Source organism: Ranitomeya variabilis, chromosome 6, assembly GCF_051348905.1.
Source record: "Ranitomeya variabilis isolate aRanVar5 chromosome 6, aRanVar5.hap1, whole genome shotgun sequence".
NCBI lineage: Eukaryota > Metazoa > Chordata > Amphibia > Anura > Dendrobatidae > Ranitomeya > Ranitomeya variabilis.
The window spans coordinates 38,717,595-38,741,440 of NC_135237.1; the positions used below are offsets into that span (position 1 = coordinate 38,717,595).

At 45.9% G+C, this 23,846-nt stretch overlaps 1 protein-coding gene across 5 annotated transcripts in view; it reads left to right on the forward strand.

Annotated features, from left to right (window-relative positions):
- The first annotated feature begins 884 nt into the window (after positions 1-884).
- RUNDC3B (RUN domain containing 3B) overlaps positions 885-23,846 on the forward strand; it is a 198,573-nt gene continuing 175,611 nt past the window's right edge. Inside the window, exons 1-2 of one of the 5 annotated variants that reach the window (XM_077268261.1) lie at positions 885-1,195; positions 1,542-2,127. In XM_077268261.1, coding sequence (XP_077124376.1) covers positions 2,045-2,127 — 83 coding nt within the window. In that variant the 5' untranslated portion in view covers positions 885-1,195; positions 1,542-2,044. Of the gene's footprint in view, positions 1,196-1,444; positions 2,128-23,846 lie in introns of those variants that run through there. The other 4 variants (XM_077268262.1, XM_077268259.1, XM_077268260.1 and 1 more) reach the window with 4 other exon arrangements.

Sequence of the window (23,846 nt, forward strand, 5' to 3'; positions counted from 1 at the left end):
CCAGCTGACACTGCAGCTTCCCTGTGATGTAGCAGAGCTGCTCAGCTGTAGCTTGCCCAGTGATGTAGCAGAGCTGCTCAGCTGCTGCACCCACTAGCAGTGCCTCCCTCTCCCAGCTGACACTGCAGCTTCCCCAGTGATGTAGCAGAGCTGCACAGCTGCAGGTTCCCCAGTGAGGTAGCAAAGCTGTTCAGCTGCTGCACCCACTAGCAGAGCCTCCCTCTCCCAGCTGACACTGCAGCTTCCCTGTGATGTAGCAGAGCTGCTCAGCTGTAGCTTCCCCAGTGATGTAGCAGAGCTGCTCAGCTGTAGCTTCCCCAGTGATGTAGCAGAGCTGCTTAGCTGCTGCACCCACTAGAATTGCCTCCATCTCCCAGCTGACACTGCAGCTTCCCCAGTGATGTAGCAGAGCTGCTCAGGTGCTACACCCAGTAGAATTACCTCCATCTCCCAGCTGACGTTGCAGCTTCCCCAGTGATGTAGCAGGCTGCTCAGCTGATGCACCCACTAGCAGTGCCTCCATCTCCCAGCTGACACTGCAGCTTCCCTGTGATGTAGCAGAGCTGCTCAGCTGTTGCTTCCCCAGTGATGTAGCAGAGCTGCTCAGCTGCTGCACCCACTAGCAGAGCCTCCCTCTCCCAGCTGAAACTTCAGCTTCCCCAGTGATGTAGCAGAGCTGCTCAGCTGTTGCTTCCCCAGTGATGTAGCAGAGCTGCTCAGCTGTAGCTTCCCTGTGATGTAGAAAAGCTGCTCAGCTGTAGCTTCCCATGATGTAGCAGAGCTGCTCAGCTGCTGCCCAACTAGAATTGCCTCCATCTCCCAGCTGACACTGCAGCTTCACCAGTGATGTAGCAGAGCTGCTCAGCTCCCAGCTGACACTGCAGTTTCCCTGTGATGTAGCAGAGCTGCTCAGCTGTAGCTTGCCCAGTGATGTAGCAGAGCTGCTCAGCTGCTGCACCCACTAGCAGAGCCTCCCTCTCCCAGCTGACACTGCAGCTTCCCTGTGATGTAGCAGAGCTGCTCAGCTGTAGCTTGCCCAGTGATGTAGCAGAGCTGCTCAGCTCCCAGCTGACACTGCAGCTTCCCTGTGATGTAGCAGAGCTGCTCAGCTGTAGCTCCTCCTGTGATGTAGCAGAGCTGCTCAGCTGTAGCTCCTCCTGTGATGTAGCAGAGCTGCTCAGCTGTAGCTCCTCCTGTGATGTAGCAGAGCTGCTTAGCTGTAGCTTCCCTGTGATGTAGCAGAGCTGCTCAGCTGCTGCACCCACTAGCAGTGCCCCCCTCGCCCAGCTGACACTGCAGCTTCCCTGTGATGTAGCAGAGCTGCTCAGCTGTAGCTTCTCCAGTGATGTAGCAGGGCTGCTCAGCTGTAGCTTCCCCAGTGATGTAGCAGAGATGCTCAGCTGTAGCTTCCCTGTGATGTAGCAGAGCTGCTCAGCTGTAGCTTGCCCAGTGATGTAGCAGAGCTGCTCAGCTGTAGCAGAGCTGCTCAGCTGTAGCTCCTCCTGTGATGTAGCAGAGCTGCTCAGCTGTAGCTTGCCCAGTGATGTAGCAGAGCTGCTCAGCTGCTGCACCCACTAGCAGTGCCCCCCTCGCCCAGCTGACACTGCTGCTTCCCCAGGAGCCTGCATTGTGTGCTGCCCTGTGCTGAGCTCTGGCAGGAGGCTGACTGGCTGGGTGCTGACGGCTCTGCTGTTGCTCTGCACTTCCGCTCCAGTCAGTCACATGAGAGGAGCTGGATCCAGCTGTATGACTAAGGAGCAGCTGCTCTGTGCAGGGAGAGGAGCCGTCACTGGGGCTAAGCCATTACCAAGGAGGAGCACCTGCTGCCCTGCTCGTGGCCCCATAGGAGTGTGCCAGGCTGCAGCCCTGTGCCCAGCTGGAGCGCCCTGAGGATTTGCACTCTCGGACCCCCTCCCCAGTGTTCTGCTGCCCCCCAGCCTGTGACCAGAGTGACATCAGCCGGAGAGGAGGAGGAGGAGGGGAGCAGCTCATCAGTCAGGACTCCAGTACAGAGGAGACAATAGGCTGGCGGTCCAGTGTGGAGATGGCTGCCCTCAGCCTGGCCAGGAAGAAGAATGCCTCCAGGAATGCAGCAGTGGAGAGGAAGAACCTGATCACAGTCTGCAGGTAACACTATGGGGGTGTCAGGTGCCCCCATTGTTTGCATTGTATCATGTGCACTGACATGTAGCGGAGTTGGATGTGTAACTCTTTGTGTGCATTGTCGTAACTATTACCTGCAGTCCTATGTAAAGCCATAGGTGACAGCTAGGAGTTGGGAAACTTGTCTCTGGTTCTCCTGGAGCTGTGGATGAGGCTGAAGTTCCAGGTCCTGCTCCCTGCCCTGCTGCTCCCTGCCCTGCTGCTCCCTGCCCTGCTGCTCCCTGCCCTGCTGCTCCCTGCCCTGCTGCTCCCTGCCCTGCTGCTCCCTGCCCTGCTGCTGCTGCCTGTGACCATCAGTGGTAGCACTGCGGATGCAATAATTAGGAACTGCTATTGGATTAGTGATCAGTGGGATCTGTCAGTGTCCTGACTTTACCACTGTCACATTTCATCCTTCTGGTTATAAGGATGTTTTTGCCAGACATTAGAGTAGATGGATTTGTAGTTATGTGACTCGGGGGGCACTTTTTCCACCTCCATATCCCTTCTTTATAAAGGGGTATTTGTAATTTGTATCCTAGATAGGTGGTAAATACCAAGGTGATTGTCTGACTGCTGGGACCCCTAAATGAAATCCAGCCCAACACCCCCCAATGGGGACCCCTAACAGATCATTCTGGGACCCCTGCATGAAATCCAGCCCCCCTGCCCTAATGGTACCACTAAGGGGTCCTGGGGTCCTGCTGGGACCCCTACATGAAATCCAGTCCTACCCCCCACTACCACTATCACTAATGGGGACCCTTGCATGAATTCCAGTCCCCCTAGCCTAATGGAACTGTTAAGGGGTCCTGTTGGGACCCCTTCATGAAATCCAGTCCTACCCCCACCACCCCCCCCACCACTAATGGGGATCATGCTGGGACCCCTAAATGAAATCCAAACCCCTTCCCCCCCCCCCTTCACCAATGGGAACCCCAAGGGATCATGCTGGGACCCTTACATGAAATCCATCCCCCCCATTTACCTCCAGCCAGTGTCAGGATGGAGCAATGGTGGGGGATGCCCTCTGCTGCTCAATCAAAGTCTATGGCACTGATGGAAAAATAAATGTCACTCCATTAGAAGTCTTTGTAGTCGTTGTCGTCTTGTCACTGCAAGGAACAGAGGTCTGGTGATTGGTGGAACGTCCGCCGATCATTCATCAGTTGCCCAGTGGATAGGTGAACAATGCGTTAGATCAGAATATCCCTTTAATGTTTTCTCATATTGTCATAAAGTTACTGCAACAATAAAAAAACTTGTAGCAGAATCTGTGATCTCCAGTTGGTTCCATTGTTCCAGTGATGTGGAGTCACCGACCCTGCAGTGTTTGCTGCGTAGCGTCCGCTATACACCCCGTACCCGTCAGGGCTCGTTCACACCACTGTATGTTCGGTCCGAGTGCTCTCAGTGGACAAAACCAGATCTCACTCGGACCAGTGTTACTCAACGGAGCTGTGCAGATGGATGAGGGTTTGTGGGTTTTTTTCACTGACTGATTTGAGTGTGAAAAAAAAATCACAGCGTGTACATGGGATGAGACTCGTCCATTGAAGTCTATGGGTGTACGAAGGAAATCACATGTCGTACAGAGCCACAGTACAGCATCAGAACTGTCAGAAGTTTTTTGCCCACCAGACACCCCCCACAATCTGCTCCGTAGTCTCCAGTGATTTCCTTAGTTGTCATCACAGATGTCTCATTTTTCAAAAAGGACAAAAACAAGTTTAAAAAGTTATTCCTGTTTTAGCTAATTAATCCCTATCCACAACGGGGTCCACCACGTCCCTACAACGGGGTCCTAAAATGCAGTGGCCATTGCCCATGACAACTGGCACGGATCCACATCAGAGGGTATTTTTAAGAATTGTGATTTCACTTGTTTTTCCACATTGGGGGAAAAAACATATGAACTAAAGGCATTTTTTTTCTCCCATTGAAATAACTATAGTCATTGAAAGTGTTTTTTTTTTTTGTTTGTTTTTTAATGTCTATTTCTGTGCAGAATCTGCTTTTAAATCAGTGCCAGAATTTCACGGTGAACATAGCTAGTGTGTATGTTTTTTAGTTTTTGTGTTTTTTTTGTATATAACTGCAATTATTTTTATAGTTTTTTTTTTTTTTTTTTTAAATCAAGTTTTAACAATTAAAATAAGCACAAATTGTGTGTGTGTGTGTGTGTGTGTGTGTGTGTGTTTTTTTTTTCTTTTGCGTTTTTGCTGCGTTTCTGGTTTGTTTGTTTTTTTCTGCAGGCAAAAGCTGCTCTCTTGGCAGAAAAGAAGCCGCTTACAAAAAGCAGATTTTGCTACATTTTTATTGCTGCTATTTCGTTGTCTCTTGTGCATGTTAATAAAGTTTAATGGCCCCAAAAAAGCCTGATTTACGGTAACTTCCTTCGATTTTTGAACCAAAAACGCAGCAAAAACTGACACCTGCATTTTTTGCTGTGTCTTTGCGTTTGGGTGAAAAAAAACTCTGCAAATACGCTGAAAGAAGTGACATGCTGCACTGCAAACAAACAAAAACAAACACATCGCATACAAACAGCTCGCATAGATCCCTCCTCTGTAAGTTTAAAGGGGTTGTCCACTACTTGAACAATCCCTTTTTTAAATTAAATACTAACCCCTGATTTAAAAAAAAAAACAAAAAAAAAACAAACTACCTTCCCCTGCACCATTCCAGCCATGTTGACACCGGGGCGCACCTGACACTATTGTGTCACTTGAGCCCTGCAGCCAATCACTATTGATGGAAAAGCGGAACTGCTGACAGCGCAGTAGCCCAATATCTGGTTTACTACAGGACTGACATGGCAACTTGTGCGAACTTTGGTAGATCTGTGCCGGTGTGGGAGGTGCGTACATCTTCCCCGCACTGATACATTGTAGCAAGTATCAGTCCAGCAATCATTCAGGAGAATGAGCCAATGAACTTGGCTCACGGAGGATTATATTAGTCCATGTTAATCACGACGCGTCTGCAATGCATTTTTTTTGCTATGATTTTCCTGAAAATGCAGCAATTTTAGGCCAGTCTCACACGTCCAGATAATTCCGGTACTGGAAAAACGGTACCGGAATTATCCGTGTCCGTGTGCCCCTGCGTTTCTGTGGCACATCAGTGTGGCACACGTGTGCCTCCCGTGTGCCCACTGGGTACCACACGCACCGTGCAGGAGACAGCGCTAAAGTTTAGCGCTGTCCCCTGCATCGTGCTGAAGCTGCGATTCATATCTTCTGTGCAGCAGCGTTTGCTGTAAAGAAGATATGAATAATCCATTTTTTTAGTGGTATTTCGTGTTTAAAATAAAGCTCCATGTCCCCACCCCCTGTGCGCCCCCCCGCTGTTCTGAAAATACTCACCCGCCTCCCTCGCAGTGTCCTGTCCTGGCCGCAGCTTCTCCTGTATGCCGTCACGTGGGGCCGCTCATTTACAGTAATGAATATGCGGCTCCACCCCTATGGGAGGTGGAGCCGCATATTCATGACTGTAATCGGCGGCCCCACGTGACCGCATACAGTAGAAGGTGCGGCCAGGACAGGAAGCAGCGACAGCCAACGAGGGAGCCGGGTGAGTATTTTCAGAACAGCGGGGGGGGCGCACAGGGGGTGGGGACATGGAGCTTTATTTTAAACACGAAATACCACTAAAAAAATGGATTATTCATATCTTCTTTACAGCAATCGCTGCTGCACAGAAGATATGAATCGCGGCTTCAGCACCATGTGGAGGGGACAGCGCTTACTGGAGCGCTGTCTCCTGCACGGCACACGGAGAACGTCCGCGTGCGGTACGTGTTTTACACGGACCCATTGACTTTAATGGGTCCGTGTAATACGTGCGCTCCCACGAACACTGACATGTCTCCGTGTTTGGCACACGGAGACACGGTCCGCAAAAAATCAATGACATCTGCACAGATGCATTGATTTTAATGTGTCTACGTGTGTCAGTGGCTCCGGTACGTGAGGAAACTGTCACCTCAAGTACCGGAGCCACTGACGTGTGAAACCGGCCTTACAGTGTTTCTGCCGCAGAAATCACACCGGTAAGCGCATTGTGTGAACACAGCCTTATGTCTTTCCAAATTATGCATCTTCGTATAGAAAAAAAATGTTTCCGGAAAGCAGAGGTCTTCATAACGGGGAATATTTCAAAGACAAAATATAAATTAGAAATTTGCTAAATGTTTTAATTATATGATGAGTGCATTAAGGAAAGCACAACTCCTTCCTGTGGCATCGTCCGATCTCACGTTGAGGGTCTGCTCCTTGGTAGCAGTTTATTTTCACAGCAGGGGAGCTCTTATCACTTTTCTGCTGCAGCCAGTTTTCGATTTTGCACTTTTGGTTTTTTTTCCGTCGTAACTTACTGTGTGTGTTATTTTATTTTTTTTGTTCGATAAGCTGCAGTTTTGATTGAAACCATTCATTTTACCATACAATGTAAAAAAAAATATATATATACACTCACCGGCCACTTTATTAGGTACACCATGCTAGTAACGGGTTGGACCCCCTTTTGCCTTCAGAACTGCCTCAATTCTTCGTGGCATAGATTCAACAAGGTGCTGGAAGCATTCCTCAGAGATTTTGGTCCATATTGACATGATGGCATCACACAGTTGCCGCAGATTTGTCGGCTGCACATCCCAAAGATGCTCCATACAATGCAGGATGGATCCATGCTTTCATGTTGTTTACGCCAAATTCTGACCCTACCATCCGAATGTCGCAGCAGAAATCGAGACTCATCAGACCAAGCAACGTTTTTCCAATCTTCTACTGTCCAATTTCGATGAGCTTGTACAAATTGTAGCCTCAGTTTCCTGTTCTTAGCTGAAAGGAGTGGTACCCGGTGTGGTCTTCTGCTGCTGTAGCCCATCTGCCTCAAAGTTCGACGCACTGTGCGTTCAGAGATGCTCTTAGGCCTACCTTGGTTGTAACGGGTGGCGATTTGAGTCACTGTTGCCTTTCTATCAGCTCGAACCAGTCTGCCCATTCTCCTCTGACCTCTGGCATCAACAAGGCATTTCCGCCCACAGAACTGCCGCTCACTGGATTTTTTTTCTTTTTCGGGCCATTCTCTGTAAACCCTAGAGATGGTTGTGCGTGAAAATCCCAGTAGATCAGCAGTTTCTGAAATACTCAGACCAGCCCTTCTGGCACCAACAACCATGCCACGTTCAAAGGCACTCAAATCACCTTTCTTCCCCATACTGATGCTCGGTTTGAACTGCAGGAGATTGTCTTGACCATGTCTACATGCCTAAATGCACTGAGTTGCCGCCATGTGATTGGCTGATTAGAAATTAAGTGTTAACAAGAAGTTGGACAGGTGTACCTAATAAAGTGGCCGGTGAGTGTATAGTCATAGTGATGTTTTCGATTTTGTACTTTTGTTTTTTCTTCCGTCGTAACTTACTGTGGGAGGGTTGTGTTTTTTTTGTTGTTATGGTTAGATAAGCTGCAGTTTTGATTGACAACATTCATTTTACCATACAATGTAAAGCAAAACAAAAAAAATTTCATAGTGATGTGTTTAAAAAATTTGTACACTAAGACATGCCTGCCAACAATATGCAGAAAAGTCCCTGTTTTGGTATATGTTGGGTGCACAAGACCCCATAGATGTAAAGTGTGTGTCAATGTATGTTTTATTGACACACATTGAACGCATTTATATTACCAGATGTGAACGGAGCCTAATCTGTTACTGCATTGTAGGGAGTAGCGGAGAGTGAAAAACTCAAATTTATAAAATGAAAGGTGTGTGATACTTGGAGGAATACTGCATTCTAGTAATCAGTTGGGACCACAGTGCATCAAAGCATCTCCATTCTTGGACCATCCATATTTGTTAGAGTGGCTCCACGACAATAAACTGTTCTTTGTCTGTTGGTACTATTAGGGATCAGTTCTCATTTATGGAAAGCCAGTTAAAAAAAAAAAAATGATCAATTTCTCTGCAGCACCCCCGCAGGCAAAAAGAAGTATTACACCTCTGGCTATTCAAATGAATTGTCTCTAAAATATAGGGCAGGACAGGTTCTCCAGACTTTGTGACTACTCCCCCCTAAAAGTGAGTGTTCCTATAAGGAGAATTCCGAATTCCATTGTTCCCTCCCACTGTCTTGTGACGACTGATGAATAATGGGCGCGGATTCCAGGGGGCACGGTGCCGTTATATTTTGGGAGGTGGGCTGAGGGGGAACGCTAGTGGAATTACAGCACTTTGGTAGTGCCGGTCAGTTCTTACAAGCTGTAAGGAACCTTCACACGTGAGGTGAAGGCGCTCTGCGTGGAAGCTGTACTTGGCCAGAGGGATGTCTGCGCTGCTAAATTGTGCGCTGGTAACACGCCTAACACTGTCATTGCAGCGGTGCAGTTTATTGATGTAGCGGAGCTAAGATTGTTCATCTAGCGTTTGTAAGGTCTGTGAGTGAGTGTGACAATTTGGTAGGAAATTTGCTCTTGAATTCGCCATCTTTTTAGTTAGATGGTTAGGGTGGCAGCATGGTGGCTCAGTGGTTAGCACAGCAGCCTTGCAGCGCTTTAGTCCTGGATTCAAATCCCACCTTGGACAACATCTGCAAAGAGTTTGTATGTTCTCCCCGTGTTCCCGTGGGTTTCCTCCGGGTTCTCCGGTTTCCTCCCACATTCCAAAAACATACTGTTAGGGAATTCAGATTGTGAGCCCCAATGGGGACAGTGATGATAATGTATGTAAAGTGCTGCGTAATATGATAGCGCTATATAAAAATAAAGATTATTATTATGGTTGCACAAGAAGTTGGTTTGGGCAGCGAGAGTCACAGGACATGTTCCCTTTAGGCATTTAATACATTGATCTGCAGGTGACATGGAGTCAGCAGTAAAGGGAATATGTCAGTAGGGTTTTGCTATGTAATCTGAGAGCTGCATGATGTAGAGGCAGAGACCCCGATTCCAGTCATGTCACTTACTGGGCTGCTTACTGTCATTTTGCTGCAATAACAGCTTTCTCTGCTGCATATGTAGCAGAGCTCAAATGCTGACCTCTGTATAACCCCATTCACACCTCTGACTGGCTGCCTTCTGTGTACACTGTGCATAGGCAGAAAGCTTCTAATCAGTGGTTGGACCAGGAGGCATGAGATACCAAGTCCTCTAGTGATAATCTCTTGCTGATTAAACTAAGGCTGCGTGTCCACGTTCAGGATGGCCAGCGGTATCGCCGGAGCGGCGAAGCCGCTCGGCACTAAGCCCCGCCCCCTTTCTGGGACGCGATGATGCCGGATGTGTACTGTACACATCCGGGATCATCGCACCCCTCGCCATAGGGCCCTGTGATATTACTTGCGGTGATGCAGCACGGACATGCTGTGATCTGAAAAGACGCGCAGCATGTCCGGAGTCGCAGGGCCGCCGCGTGCGGGTTTCCAAGCATAGTGGACACGGGATTTCAAAAAATCTCCTCCACTATGCTGGAACATCTGGACGCTGCAGCTCTGCGCAGTGTCAAACACGCAGCGTTTACTTACCGTGGACACATACCCTTATTTTATTGAAACCACAACACACAGCCTAGTAAGTGACACATCGTTAGAATCAGGGCCTCTGCCTCTACAACATGCTGCTCTCGGATTACAAAGCAAAACCTGCTGACAGATTCCCCTTTAAGAGGTTATTTCCAGCTCTGTACTCTGCTTTTTCCGGCAGTTCCAGATGCCAGAAATGGAGTGGAGGTCGAAAATTCAATACAGGGCTCTGCTCTGATTCTGATTCCTGGGTTTGAGTCACATTCTCAGGACTAAGGCACCCAGCGATTAGCAAGTTATCACCTATCCCATGTATAGGGGGGTAACTTAATATCTTGGAAATTACCCTTCAAAATGCATGACCAGCCCCTTGAGGGTATAGCCGCCACAAGAGCAAAGATTAGCTACAGTGGAGGGACTGTGACTCTAAATGAGGAGACCGCAAGCGTTGATATTAGTTGTGATAGAAAAGCAGTCAGACAGCTGAACAATCCCTTAAAACATCCTCTTTGCGTAAGCAATAATACTGTAATTTGTCATGTCCCAAGACTTGGGAATGATATTGTATTGTTGCGTTTCTATGCAATAAGGTTTGCCTTTTTTAAAAGTTTGTCCTTCCTCGCTTCCTGTCTGCCTCACTATTTCTGATGTCAGTAACCCCTCCCTTCTTCTTCCTCATCCTCCGTATGTCGGCCATGTTCAGAAACTCATGTTTTTCATCCCTAGTTCAAAATTGTCTTTTTTTTTTACCTATTGTAATTGTGCATAAATACAAGAATTCAGCTTGATAATAAACCCTTTCTGGAATCTTCATACGTGCCTCTGCAGTCGAGCCAAGCTATTTGATTAAATTTTTATGTGCGAGTACTAGTGCATAGAGAGATCCAAAAAATGGAGTCTCAAGCGCCCTATACTCACAGCCTAGCTATAGAGTCAGAATAGGGTTTGGACCTGATTTAGGGGGATCCCAGCTCTAAAAGCCAGAGAGAGGAGAGTCCGTGCTGGTGCATGTAAATGCTGATCTGTAATGCTATACTTCGGCAGAGGCAGGGCCTCCATAGAGGCAGTGATCAGCCTCAACTCATCCAAGAAATAATTGCAAGAAGTTTTCTAAATATTTTGGCACATTTAAAAGGGTTAATATCCTAATTTTATTTATCTACTTGATTGAGTTTACTTGTTTTCTGTGCTAACAGAATTTTTTGTATTTTTGTGCCGTTTGGACCTATTCCAGTGTTCGGCGCTGAGACGGGCGATGCTGACATTGTACATTTCTCTGCAAGAACAGTGATTGAATTTTTAGCCGTGCTGGTTCCAGTATAATTACCCCACAATACGGTTTAATATCTCAAGTCCGGGGAAACGTGTGAGGAATTTCTAGGCGGCTGTTGCCAAAGTTTTATATTTTCTTTTTTTTTTAATCTGTTTTTGTATTGCAAACAACTGTGAAAGCAATTACATAGGATTTGGAGCAACATAATTATCTTGGGGCGATATATACAGCTTTTTTATGGCTAGGGGTCCCACAGCTGTATTTTGTCACATTATATACCTATTAGGAAATTGTGAGTTTTAAGTAAACTGTCACTTGTCATAAATATATGATGTTTTATACTTGGTGTAAATGCCGCTGTTCTAATGAATCCAGCGCTGTTTTTCTTTTGTTTTTGTGCCTCTCCGTTCCTGAGATATGGCCCCCTCTTCCTTGTCTGTAATTCTAGTCTTTTTAGTCAACTGGGTGGAGTCCTTAACACTTCTCTCCTTGAGGACCATGCCCAGTTGGCTGATAAGACTAATATCTAAGCAGGAAAGAGGAGGCCATATCTCATAAACAGAGTGGTACAGGAACAAAAGCAAAAACAACGCCGGAATCAGGAGAACAGCAGGATTTATTCTAAAAAAATGCAATATTTATGGCAAGTGTCAGGTCCTCTTTAATAGGTTGGGGGAAGTACTCTGTTTTGTATCTTTGTTGCTTGATCAGTGTAGAAAGTGGTAATAAAGAGCATCTCTCGCTGTTGGAGGACCTGTCCTATCCTGCATTGCACAGAAGGCCTATAGATAAGAATGGCCACTATGTAGTTCTTCGTTTACCCTGTGGAGGCGCTGCAGGGAAAACAGTTACTGTCAGACTTCCTCACTTGGGGTCCCAGTAGGATGGCGCTTAGTTATCAGCTTTTTGTCGAAAGACCGATATAACAAATAGAGATTGTCGATAACACAAGATCCCTTTTAAGATAACCACATAAAACAGGGGATTTCTGACCATCATTTCCATGCTGTACTGCTCAACGGTGACATGTTGGCCATGGTGGGAATGGTACTGAAACAGTAAGGTGACATTATTGTAAACTTGACCCTAATTTTTTTTTTTTTTTAATTTAATATGCTGTTCAATCTTTTAAGACCACCTACACTTAATTTGATTTTTGGGGAATAACTCTTCATCCCCTATTTATGGGATCGCTGGGTGTCTGACCACTGGTTTCTCCAACGATCCCAAGAACAAGGCTCTGCAGCCCCATCTTAGGTGCGCATGTTCAGCTTCTGCTCCCCCTATTGTCTATGGGACTGCTGAAACTATCTGAGCACTGTACTCAGCAGTCCCATAGACAATAGATGGAGCAGGTGCCGAACATGCACATTTCTGCTTCATTCAGGACGGGATTGCCGAGCACCGCTTTTAGGATTGGTATCCCAGAGGTTCCTGTGGATATACTATTAATATCTGTGATTGTAATACCCCTTTAATGAAACAAGGCCTAATGGTAGAAAACATCTGCATAGACATGATGAAGAATTACTAATCAGATGAATGCTGGAGATGATGCTTATGTCCCAGATTACAATAATGCTTACAATGGTGGGATCACTTTGACAAGGCCAACACTGCACGTTACAGTTTGCAGCTTTATAATCTGACGAGCGCTAGTACAATCATGTTGAGTACAGTCAGCTCTTGGCTCGATACGTGAATAAAAGGACTTGTAGCACAACCAGCAGAAAGTACTTCATCCCTAGAAACCTCGTCCTGATGTATGTGAGAGGCATCACAAGTGACGTATTCCTGCACCCTACCGAATACGTCTGTGCACCCCATTAATTTTGCCAATCAGGCCTAGTGGGGACGCTGGAGCCTTCTTTCTGATCTTGACCCTTCATTGTTTGCTTCCATCTCTGCTCTGAGTGTGTTGCGATCACTGAGTCACATCCTATTGTGTCTGCCGAGCTCCGTCACTTGTTGATATCTGCAGATGGAGATAGATAGCTGTAGACTTCAGCTAGGCTGTACTGCGGTATCATAATGATGAGTGTTTCTTTCGGTGAACGTTCGCCTCTCTGTTCCAGGTATTTTACAGTCTGCTTGAATGTAACTGCATGGAGAGCACTAATCCCAAAGAAGCCTAGGGCTAAAAGTGCTAATTCTAATGCTCACTAAGGTCTGACCTTTGGAAACTCCACTATTCCTGGAAATGTTGGGGCCGCATCAGGGATTTCCCTCTGCACAGGAGCACGGCCATACATCTGTAACGTGGCGCAGGGTGGTAGCCGTGGGCGAGGTACTTGTCTCTTGTGCCCCGTCACGTTACATGAAGGTGGGGGTCCTGGCTGGGTGTGTGGACTTGTGCTGTGAGGGTATTACTCCCGTGCATGTAACAGATGTTGCAGGTTGGCCAGGACCAAATGTTTCAAAGTTCAATGAGGGAGACCACCAGTTTAAAATAAACTTTTTACTGAACATTAACTTGGGGAGGATTATATACAGTAGTTAGTATCAGGTACATAATTTCTCAAACGTTTCATTAACAATGCGTAACATTTCCTCACACAAATTCAATCTTTATATCTTCTCTCTTTACTTGTTCTCTGTCTTCACTATTCCTCATAACTTCACCACCAACCAGCTCAGTGCTACAGCTCAGCTAGAAAGAGTCCTTTACTCAACCCACAGTTCAGGGTCTTCTTTCCCATTAGGGGGGCTACTTTGCCATTATGGCCGGTGTGTATCTTCTCTAATGCTGACACTCAGGAACTTCCCAGCCGGGGCACTCTTTTTGTCTTGGGTGCTCTGTCCTGTCTGGGCCCTTTACCTTTAGGAGTTAGAAACTTTGGACTGGATCATACTGCTAGACATCCTCTCCAAGGACTTGTCTCCAATAAATCATTCTGTCTCTCAGTCAGTCTTCTTTATCTTTTGCTCCAGATCACACTATCTCTCTCCCGGTCTCCTCTCACTTCTAGGGACACCCAATAAATGTGGCACTGCTAACACCAGACCTTAGATCTCTTCTCTATGCATTCCGGACCCTATCTGACATCTCAACAGGAACCTGTCTTCTCTTCAGCTTAGCCCCTTTCACTTTGGGATAGTCCCTCCCAAACATTAACTCTTGCTATTTCTACTGTCAAGCAATTCACATAATGATGTTGATAATTGCACATCACAATTCACATCATGTAACATAACAATTATTTCTTCAGCGTGAATGTGGGCAAAAAGTCCATCTCCTTACACATCTGCATGTGAGTGGGGTTGGCTGCCATTCTGTGGACAGCCAGTTGGCAGGGAAGATCTGTGAAGGAGATGCAGGATAGTGCTGCAGTCCCTCAAATCGAGGCCCTAGAGGTAAAACCCCCAGCGATCCCAAAGTGATGGCATTTTCTAGTGATATGGGAATTCTTACTAACATGGAACAATCCCTCCTAGACATAATCCACATCTATCAAGCAGTCTATGGCCTGGAAGAACCCCCAAAACGCCCCCAGCAATCCCAATGTTGGGTGAAAAAGTGGCCACAACTTTATTAAACATCATGAATATACATGATGTAAATTAATTAAGCAAATGATTGCTATTGATACATCGGGGGCAGGATTTCAGACATAGGGCACAGAGACCTCCTGACACTGTTTTGTTCCCCCTTGGCACTTCGCATCTTAGAAAAACGCCCCAAATACACCCCTGGCTTAAGGTGTGTGCACATGTACAAATAGTTCGGTACCATGCATGAACCCTATAATGCAAGCTGGATTCTATTGATATGGTATATTGATTTGCCTATGCTACCTATAGTTCCTGTGCCTCATGTGAACCCAACCATAATGTCTTGTGGTATTGTTGTATCTTCCACCTATGCAGCATTTTTCGGGCTTGATGGGTTTTTATGACTGGCCCGAATTACAAGACACCCACTCCTTTCCTCTTAGAACTTTATTGACCATTGATGGTTTCCTGCAGTGGGCTTTACATGGGCTTTTGTGTTGTTTACCCCTCTTCACATTTATCATTTTTATCTAAATGTCATCAGTTTGCGTGCAGCATTTTTTCCATGACTGGCTGCACACAATAAGTCGGTGACTAAAACATTCCTATATTAGAATATTTCCCTTGGATGTCTTTTCGCTTCTCGTTCTAATCACGAGTTGTTTGTCTGATTACCATATTTTCCGCCTCTGGTGCGATTGTGATGCCAATAGGCAGACATTTATCTACGGAGGTCTTCTCCTGCCTGTTTTTCCTTTTCTTCACTTCTAGCAGATTCATTCTTGTCTTGTCTGAAGGTTGATGGAAGAGAACTGAATGATCAAATAGAGTTGCGAGTAAAGGTTGTCTCCTGATCCTTCTCCTTCTTTATTCATAAGAAATTCATGCTGCCAAGAGAAGTTCTGTCTTCTCGCCGACCCCAGTGACCTAGCCAAATGCACCCACCCAATGAAAAATTAAAATACAATGATTTAAAGGGAATCCGTCAAACCCCCCCCCCCCCAAACCGCATATATGGATGGGCATGCTGGTTTTTGAAAAATAAGCTCATTGACTCTTTTATATCTTCTATTGTTTCTTGGCCTTCTAGCTGAGATCAAGTGTAGTATCTTTCGAAACGTTAGCTATGGCCTTGGCTGCCTTAGTAGATTCATACAATGCCAATTGGGTGGACACTTCTGGGTCTGCGCAGGGTAGCTTATGTAGTCATCTGGTAGGTGACCCTGACCCCAAGGATCAAAGCCATGGGCCAAGTAATTTGAGAGCTCGGGGTGCAGAAGTGCCCTAGGTATGGTGACCATAGGGTTCCTTAACTCGCTGGATATTGGATCCCGCTTGAGTTGTTGGCACATTTGCACAACTCCTCATCTTCATACTATTAAGCAGACACACTGTCTCAGGCCTTCTGGTTAGGCTGGGGAATGTTTGTTTCTTGGGGGCCTTTCTCCTTTCAGAGACCGCATCCTAGTGCACTTTTTTGTGGCACATTTTTAAATGCACTTATTGAGGGTTATTTAGCACAGCACTCGGGCTCTTAAAAAAAACAACAACTTTCATTTTTAACAAATTGGCATTTAATTCATATGCAAATGATACATTAAGTGCTCTGGGTGTGGCAGAGCACTTCCCAAGATTGTTTCCTCACCTAGCACCAGCATCTTTAGCCTGAGATCACCTGACAGGTATCGGAAAATGGCCACATGAGTCAAAACTTTTTTTTTTACATTTCTGAAAGTTATTTTTCCACTTACTAAACTTCTATAGATTTTTTTTTATCGCCTTAGGCTACTTTCACACGTCAGGTTTTTGCCGTCAGGCTGAATCCGGCGAATTTAAAAAAAAACGGAACTGGTGAAATCTGCCGCCAGATCTGTTTTTTTCTCATAGACTTGTATTAGTGCCGGATTGCGCCAGATGGCCTCACGTTGCGTCTGTTTTTTGGCCGGATCCGGCGAAAATTGTGTTTCCGTCGTCTGGAAAAAATGTAGAAAGTACCGTTTTTTGTCTGCGGTGAAAAACCGGCAGCGCCGAATCCTGGCTTTTTGCTACAATGGAAGCCTATGGGAGCCGGAAGCCGCTGTGGAACATGGGGGACCGCCGCCATGCCGATATCGTTGTGACCCGTCAACTCTGGGAGCAAATGTGCCATGAAGTTGTGGACTACTGGGAGGACCTCGATATTCAGGCCTAGAATGAAGCGCGTAAGTATTCACAGTTCAGTTATGTTGCTGGATGTAATGTGTTGTATACTAACCAATTAGTGCTTTCACTTTTCAGTCGAGAGAGTTGTCAAGCGGTGGCGGTCAGCCAGGGATCGCTTCAAGAAGGAGTTCAACAAAGAGATGCAGGCCCCGAGTGGATCGTGAGGGCGCAGGAGCAAGTACAAATATGCAAGGGTCCTGTCAACGATGGTGAGCAGAAGGTAAATATTACCCACCCCATTTAATAAAAAATGTTTACTAGTGATGAGCGAATATACTCGTTGCTCGGGTTTTCCTGAGCACGCTCGGGTGATCTCCGAGTATTTGTTGGTGTTTGGAGATTAAGTTTTCATTGCCGCAGCTGAATGATTTACAGCTACTAGACAGCTTGATTACATGTGGGGATTCCCTAGCAACCAGGCAACCCCCACATGTACTCAGGCTGGCTAATAGCTGTAAATCATTCAGCTGCCGCGATGAAAACTTAATCTCCGAGCAGTTAAAAATACTCAGAGTTCATCTGAGCGTGCTCTGGAAAACCTGAGCAAAGAGTACACTCGCTCATCACTAATGTTTACATGTCTAACACTTTTGGGGTTTCAGCCAGGGCCATGCAATATCAATATATTAATTATATATTTTTTTTTTCTTTATTCCACAGTACCATCTGCAGCCCTCGGGAGCCTGCAGTGTTGAACCCTTCTGGGGCGATCTGGGGCGATCCCTCAGGAGTCCGCCACCGCGGGACACTTTGACAGTCCCAGCCCACCTTCCCTGCCTTCCCTCACATCTGATCCCTCGGTCCCATCCACCAGCGCTGGAGCATCGTGGCCGACTGCATTACATGAAGCTGCTGGTGAGGATGTAGCTTATCCTTTACCCCACCCCTCTGATGCTGCCAACTCTAGAACATCTGTGGGTTCTGGGCAGCAGCGCTAGAGGGGTCAAGAAAAGAGCTATGCGCCCGAGTTCTTGCATCTGAATGCAGCCTTCCAGAACTGTCTTAAACTGTTGTCTGAGCAAATGACTGCAGGATTTAATTTGCTCGGCAACAGTATTCTTGAGTTGCAGACACGCCTGGATAGGATGCATTCAGATGCAAGTAAATCGCCAAACCACTCCTTTTTCCAGGCAGTACTCAAGCGCATGGACAAGCTATCTCCTGATCAGCTGATGCATGTAATGCAATTGTGCCAGTCTGCTCTAGCGCATGTTAGCTCCCAAGCCCCTCCACCCGCCCTGGTAGTTCCTCCCGCACCTTCCCCCCCTCCAGCCACTGTCCCTCCTTACCCTCCTATACAATACCAGCATCCTGCCCCGTCCCAGCATCCTGCCCCGTCCCAGCATCCTGCCCCGTCCCAGCATCTTGCCCCATACCAGTTCCCTCTTCTCCACCCACCACCTCTTCTGCCTCCCATTCCCTCCACTCCACCCCTCAAACCTTCCAAATTCCCAACACTACTCCCGGTTTCATGTCCATTGTCCACCCGTTCTCTTTCTTTCTCCACCCCTTAACCTGTTTTACCTACTGATCCGTCAGCACAACCACCACATTCCTCTCTCCACACTCCCAATGTCGAAGTGTCCCAATCTGACAGCCCCTCCAGTATTATCTCCACCCCACACTATTTACATTTATAAAGTTTTTTTTTGTTCATAATTTAATAAAAAAAACAGTTTTTTGGTTTAAAAATATTGTCTTTCATTTATTTATAATGTTGAAACAGGTAAAATACTGTGGGTAAACAAGGTAAAATACTTTGGGGAAAACCCAACCAGGTACACAACGTTGGGTAAAGAAGGTAAAATTCTTTGGGGAAAACCCAACCAGGTACACAACTTTGGTTAAAAAAGGTACAATACTTTGGGTAAAGAAGGTCAATGACTTTGGGTTACAAGGACCAAGACAAATTTTTCACACTCTCTCATCCTGCCAGTCTACTCTTCCTTGAGGTGAAATAAAATATTCAGCAAATTTGTCCCTCATTCTGGAAACTGACACAGAACTTCTATAAGTAATGTTCGGATAATCATGCAAGGTGGTTTCTTCAGAGTGGTCATCAATGGAAATCTGTATATCACAAAATTGTGCAGGACCACACAAGCTTTCACCACCTCGTCCACAGTGTCAGTCTTCAGGTTGATAGCGGTCAATAGAACTTGCCATTTGGCTGTCAGAATCCCAAAAGCGCACTCCACCATTCTTTGTGCTCATGTGAGGCGGTAATTAATAATTCATTTAGTTTGCGTCAAGCCACTACTGGAGTATGGTTTCAGCAGGTGTTCAGATAGTTGGAAGGCTTCATCCCCAACACAAACAAATGACATTGGTGGGCCAGAGGTTTCAGGCAGCGGTCTTGGGGGTGGAAATTGGAAGGTGTTTCCATAGAGATGATGCCCTTGGGAATCATTGGAGTGGCCATAGGCCCCAATATCCACCGCTATAAATTTGTATTTAGCGTCTGCGATGGCCATGAGCACGATGGAGAAATATTTTTTTATAGTGAACATATTCCGATCCAGATCCAGCAGGTTTGACGATGCGGATATGTTTCCCGTCCACTGCACCCAAGCAATTGGGAAACTGACAGATTTGTTGAAACTTTTCCGCTATTTCCAGCCAACTCTCCGTTGTGGGATGTGGGATAAATTCGCCATTTAGAGAGTCCCACAATGCACGGCACGTGTGCTTCACAATTCCGGAGATGGTGGAAATCCCAAGTCTGAACTGGAAATGGAGTGATGAAAGGGATTCTCCAGTTGCAAGGAATCGGTGGGCAAAAAAAAGGGAAAAATGAGTACAAAATACCAGCAATAACATTACAGTTATAAGTCAGCTTTAACAGTAGGAGATAAAATAAAATAATTATTAAAAACTATCAGCAACAACATTAAACTTCTAAGTGTGCTTTAACAGGAGGAGATAAAATAAAAACTGCTTACCGTAGAGTCACCATCAGACGCTCCGCCGGTGAAATGGAGAATCGGCAATACAAGTCACTTCTTCTGATGAGGTGTCCAATTCGTTCCACCAATAAATCAAAGTTCTCTGCTTTCATCTGCACATATGAGAAAAATTTCTTCGGGTCTCCTCGTAGCTCCATGTGTAGAATACACACCATGCGTCATTCTCTGTGCTGTTATTGGGTGGATCCACAAACGTCGTCGGCGCAGACGCATGATGTGCTGTCTCCTCCCGAACAATCGCTTTCAAACGATTCTCCACAATAAAATCCACATTAATCTTCAGAATGTTTGCCATCACGCCTTCCATCTTCGCCACTTGCTCCTCTACAACCTGTCAAAGATGGGCTGTAGGAACACTGTATATATAGGTTTTCAGTAGCCAATCACGTTTGGGAGCCTCCCATGGGTGTTTTTAAAAACCGGATCCATCGAAAAACGGATAAAAAAACGGATGGAAAACTGATGAAACGGATCTGTTTTTTTGCCGGTTCCGCTAGTCGGATCCGGCGGAAAAACGGATGTTTCATCAGTTTTTCGCAATTTACGCCAGATCCGGCGCAACTCCAGATTCGGCCTACAAAAACCTGATGTGTGAAAGTAGCCTTAATTGGATTGACCTTTACACTCTTGATTCAAAATAACAAAAAAACAAAGCGCAATTGCATTTTTTGTTTTTCAATTTCACCACACTTGGATTTATTTTTCCCCATTTTTTCAGAACATTGACTGTAAAAATGAATAGTGTCATTCAAAAACTACAACTCATTCTGCGAAAAACAAGCCCTCATACAGCAATGTAGAATGCAAGGGAAAAAAGTTATGGCTCTTGGAAGAAGGAGAGGGGAAAAAAAACCTGCAAAGGTGAAAATTGGCTTCGGAGGCAAGGGGTTAAAGCAAGTTTTCCCCCAAACCGAAGCTTTAAAGGGAACCTGTCACCGGAATTTGGCGGGACCGGTTTTCGGTCATATGGGCGGAGTTTTCGGGTGTTTGATTCACCCTTTCCTTACCCGCTGGCCGCATGCTGGCCGCAATATTGGATTGAAGTTCATTCTCTGTCCTCCGTAGTACACGCCTGCGCAAGGCAATGTTGCCTTGCACACGCACAGTATGCTTTGCCCAACTTCGGGCAAAGCCGAAAAGCATTAGTGCGCATGCGCCGGCGCACTATGTCCCGGAAGTATTTCGCTGTGTTCCGGGACATAGTGCACCGGCGCATGCGCACTAATGCTTTTCGGCTTTGCCCGCAGTTGGGCAAAGCATACTGCGCGTGCGCAAGGCAACATTGCCTTGTGCAGGCGTGTACTACGGAGGACAGAGAATGAACTTCAATCCAATATTGCGGCCAGCATGCAGCCAGCGGGTAAGAAAAGGGTGAATCAAACACCGAAAACCCCGCCCATATGACCAAAAAACGGTCCCGCCAAATTCCGGTGACAGGTTCCCTTAAAGAACCTTCTCTTGGAAAAAAGTGACTTGTCACTTCATTGATAATGATTCTTTGGAGACTGTCAAGATAAAAAGCTGCAAAAAAAAACATGGGAAAAAAACTTTGATAGCCTCTGCAAAACAGCTTAAAAAATGGCATCTGATCTGAAAACCTTAAAACCCTGCATGAATTCCTGATGTGGATTTCTATTGCAAATTATGTCACATTTTACATACTTTGAGGCATTAATTGTTTTTGTTTTTTTTCTTAAAGAGAATCGGTTACCAATTTTTTTTTTTTACACTTAATCTGTGAGCCGCATAACAGATCCTGATTCCAGCAATGTGTCACTTACTGTGTGGCATAGTGTAACTTTGATAAAATCACTGTTTTATCAGCAGCAGATTATCACTAGCAGACTAGTAAACCTGCTGTCCTGTAGTCCTCCATATTCACGAGCCCTGTATAACTCCGCCCCCACCACTGATTGGCAGCAATGCACAGTGTACACAGAAAGCTGCCAATCAGTGATGTGGGTGGAGTTATACAGCTCAGCATTCAGAGAACTGCTAGGTCTGCAGCAGATAAAACATGGAATTTAGCAAAACTGCTACAACCAGCCTAGTAAGTGACACATCACTGGAATGGAATTCTCTGCCCGTAAATCATTCTGGGCCTTCTGACAGATTCCCTTTAACACTATTGTTTACAACTTGAGCCAAATCCGTCCAGATAAAAGCAGCAGAATGTTCCCAGCCTATTTCATTCATGGCTCCTGTGTTATTCCGGTATTTATTAGACTTGGTTTTCTCTATGGGCTCCTTTTTAAAATCTTACACCTGTAGCTGTCAATATTTAATACCCCCGAGACCCCGAGATTGTTGTCGGATTTAATAGACAAGTGGGTACAGCTGGTGCTCATGTTCTAGCAGTCCTTGGCATTCTGCCTATCTCCAGATTACAGTCACTGCTAATAGTAAGCCAGGGAAATGTGAATAATTTTGATTTGGAGCAGGGTTTCAGACTCGTCCTACAGAGTACAGCTTAGTCATCAGGGTTTTTTGTTATTTTTTTTCCTTAAAAACAGACTAAATCTTGTAGTTTTTACAATATAGACCTGTCATTCACCAGCTCACATTGGGGGAAAAAAAAACAAAAGGTAAGAACTGGGATATAAACTGGTGTGCATGCAGCGTGTAAGCGCACGTTCACACTTGGCCACTGAACAGATAAAAACAAAGACCGAAACATAACGATTGAATACCCTGCAGTAAATAAACAGCATAGTGCATGAAAATAATATAATGTACTTAGTTAACATATTTTTTTATTAAAAAAAAAATGTGAAAGCTATTCCACCACTTAACGGTGACCATAACTGGGATAGTCCTAACTGTAATATTAAAAACCTTACCGTTTATTAAGTGACATGCATGTGGATAAGGGCTGAGAAGGACTGGGCCCAACAAATGGACACACAACCATGGAGAACCTCATCAATATAATGCCCAGCTCAAAGGAAAGGCAGCACACACCTTTTATATGCACATGATACAAATAGACTGATAAAAACCCAAAGGCATGAACTGGGTTATAAACTGGTGTGCATGCAGAGCGTAAGCGCACATTCACACTAGCCACTGAACATAAAAAATGCAAAAGCCATCCCACCACATGCCCTTATCCCCATTCTTGTCACTTGATAAACGGTAAGGTTTTTAATATTTGAGTTTAGGACTGTCCCAGTTACGGTCACCGTGGTGGGATGGCTTGCCACTGCACATTATAATAAGCTTCATTTGTGGTTCCAAACAGAGATTGTGGAGACAATGTGGCTGACAGCCGTTTCGCTTGTAAGTCACGCTTCCTCTAGGCCTTCTCCAGGGCTCGTGAAAGACTAGGCTTACATGTACACATGAATTCTGTTTTTTACTTAAAGGGAACCTGTCGCCAGGTTTGGCCGATATGAGTTATGGCCATCACCTTTTAGGGCTGATATATAACATTCTATAATGCTATATATCGGCCCCCAACCTGACATGCAAGAGAAGAAAAATAACTTTTATTATACTCACCTGCGGGGCGGTCCAGTCTGATGGTTGTCACTCTTCTTGGTCCGGCGCCTCCCATCTTCTTACGATCCCTGTCCTCCTTCTTGCTTCATGTGGATGACGTGTCCCTACAGGGGCTCCCCGGCATCGCTCTCCTGTGCAGGCGTACGCATCTTCCCTGTTGAGGGCAGAGCAAAGTACTGCAGTGCGCAGGTGTCGGGAAAGGTCAGAGAGGCCCGGCGCCTGCGCACTGCAGCACTTTGCTCTGCCCTCGGCAGGGCAGACACGTACGCCTGCGCAGGAGCGCAATGCCGGGGAGCCTGTGTGGATGATGCAGACATGCGTCATCCACGTGAAGCAAACAGGAGGGCGGCATCACAAGAAGATGGGAGGCACCGGACCAGGACCTGTGACGCCCATCGGACTGGACCGCCCCGCAGGTGAGTATAATAATTTATTTTTCTTCTCCTACAGGTCGGATCCGGGGCAGATAAACAGCATTATAGAATTATTTTTATATCAGGCCTGAAAGGTGGTGGCCGTAACTCGTATCGGCCAAACATGATGACAGGTTCCCTTTAATGTAGTAAGCAAAAAAAACAGATCCTTTGCAAATGGAAAAAAAAACGGATGGCTAAATAGCGAATCCATTTTCCATAGACTTCAGTGTTAAAAAAAAAAAAAAAAAAATGGATACAGCAGAGATCAGTTATTTAAAAACTACGGTAACTAAAAAGTTGTCTTCACGTTTTTTTTTTTTACCAACAGG